This window comes from Penaeus monodon, chromosome 24 (assembly GCF_015228065.2).
Source record: "Penaeus monodon isolate SGIC_2016 chromosome 24, NSTDA_Pmon_1, whole genome shotgun sequence".
NCBI classification, from domain to species: domain Eukaryota; kingdom Metazoa; phylum Arthropoda; class Malacostraca; order Decapoda; family Penaeidae; genus Penaeus; species Penaeus monodon.
Window position 1 is genome coordinate 12,981,907 of NC_051409.1, and position 2,153 is coordinate 12,984,059.

Below are 2,153 nucleotides of genomic sequence, written 5' to 3' on the forward strand. Positions count from 1 at the left end.
CCTTCATATTCCCTTTAAAATGCACCGGTTTTCTAACCTGACGATAAATATGGCCATATATTTGCCAATGAACCCACGCTTTTTCGGCGCTCGTCTCTCCTTTTTTTCTGTAACAAACCCTCTGCCTTTCCTCTAACCAGCGCCCCTTTCACTTTACACCTCGATTTTTTCCCTTTTCTTTATAACAGATCTCTCTTCATGCTGTATCAATCCCTCCCACTGTTTTCTCCATGAATTTCTTTTAGATTTGTTTAAGCGCCATACTCGAGTAAACGATAAGAAACTGTAATGAGGGGCAGTGTTGAACAGCCATAGAAAAGGGAATCTTGTCTCAAGCGGGGTGTTATTTTTTTACTCTATTTCGAAAAATGCATTGTCAACATATTTATAAAAGTGTTCTAAACTAAATTACCGTAAACTACATACTCTGGCATAGTGGGCGCCGAAGGGTATCGATGTGCTACTCTAGCGCAAAACAATAACAAGAACTCCGTGAAAAAGAAATCCTTGTATAATTACATTAGTTACCCTTGCTTTACGTGTTTTCTGTGACCCCTACTTGAGATCATATTTTGGTTTGCGCTTCCATCAAATGCAATACAAACTTATGAAGGCTCCGACAAGGCCCCTGTCCATCACAGATCCCCCATGATGTCAATACATAAGATGAAAAGCCTTGTAGTTCAGCTCATTCTCAAAATTAATTAACATACTTAGTATAATGCCAATTAGCAAGATGGTGAAGGGTATATGAGGTAGAGGAGGGAGAAAGACCCAGGAGCGAGAGATGGAGACTGGTAAGCATGATGAATGCTATGACCCCTATTCCTCCAATATTACTCGGAGGTGATGTATTAATGCTGGCTAAGGCTCATAATCAAATCTATACTGAATTTAAGACTCTACTTAGCAAATGTCAAAATAATGTGTAATTCCGTGATCTTTATGTGCTTATATGAAAAATTTTTTACAAAAAAAAAACATTAACTAAGCTATTTGTTATTATTTATATATCGTTTTATTTATAAAAGCAAGCTGAAAAAATACAGGATTTTACTGCAATTAAAATTATGTTACCTTTTTATTTTGATATTAGAAGCACATAAACTTCAGAATAATGTGCAAAAACTACAAAAGCCATTTATTTTGCCTTGAAACATACTTTCAAATGGTACCTTCATGAAAGAAATTGGTGCAAAAATAAAGGAATAATTAGTGTACCAATAATATCAGCAATCACCCTGTGAAACAACCCTCTTAGGATCTGACAATGAATAATGCCAAAAATCAACAACAACTGGGAGAGGATTAAAAACATAATTCATATTGGTAAAACAAGTGAGAAAAGTACAGTACTAGTGAAATTATGATACATTTAGAAATAGTGCATATTGAACACATCAAATGAAATTCTGTCTAACCTTTCTGATTCTTCATTTACATATTATACATTTGCTAATATCCTCAAGATCCAGATCACTGACAATGTCATATTTGAATAAATATACAGTTCACAACATACCTTAAGAGCAACAGACACTGTGAGCCCCTTGCTCTCAGTATCTTGTGCCAAGACCCAGTATGTCGAATCCAAATTCTCATATAGCGTTTCCTTTTCTCTGAGGGTGATCTTTGAAAGTTTGATCTCCTCATCAGTCATGTTGCGGAGGGCTACTTTCACCCTCATTTCTTCTGTCCACTTGTACAGGTCCTCAACATCAGTAACAAGGGTCTTGGTCACACCCAATTTGGTTTCTATCAAGTTCTTGTATTCTGGTAAGGTCTTTGCCACCTATTGTAAGAAAAAAATATTACATTATACTTTTTGCACTCATAAGTTATGATAGGAATGATATCCAAAATAGAAACTATAAAATTTGATATCCTGAATAGGGAGTGCAGTTAAATACAATGATAAAAATACAAATGTTTCTGACCTTATTCAGATTAGTTTCTAGAGTTGATAGTTGGGCTGGTGTAACAGCTTTTGGCTTGGAATCTTTCAGTTTCTTTAGCAGATTTTGTTTTGTAGTCATTTCCACTAAATGGTTCTGGAAATAAATTTGCACAAAATTAGGGATCACATGAAGAACTTGTTAAAATAAATTTGTGGGATAATTTGTATCATGTATGGAATTCTGTATTACTTACAT

The 2,153-nt window shown here is 34.9% G+C and overlaps 1 protein-coding gene across 1 annotated transcript in view; it reads right to left on the bottom strand.

Moving 5' to 3' along the window:
* LOC119588585 overlaps positions 1 to 2,153 on the bottom strand; it is a gene marked incomplete at its 5' end in the record, with an annotated part of 260,597 nt that overhangs the window by 221,508 nt on the left and 36,936 nt on the right. Inside the window, 2 exon segments of the mRNA XM_037937226.1 lie at positions 1,523 to 1,792; positions 1,938 to 2,051. Coding sequence (XP_037793154.1) covers positions 1,523 to 1,792; positions 1,938 to 2,051 — 384 coding nt within the window.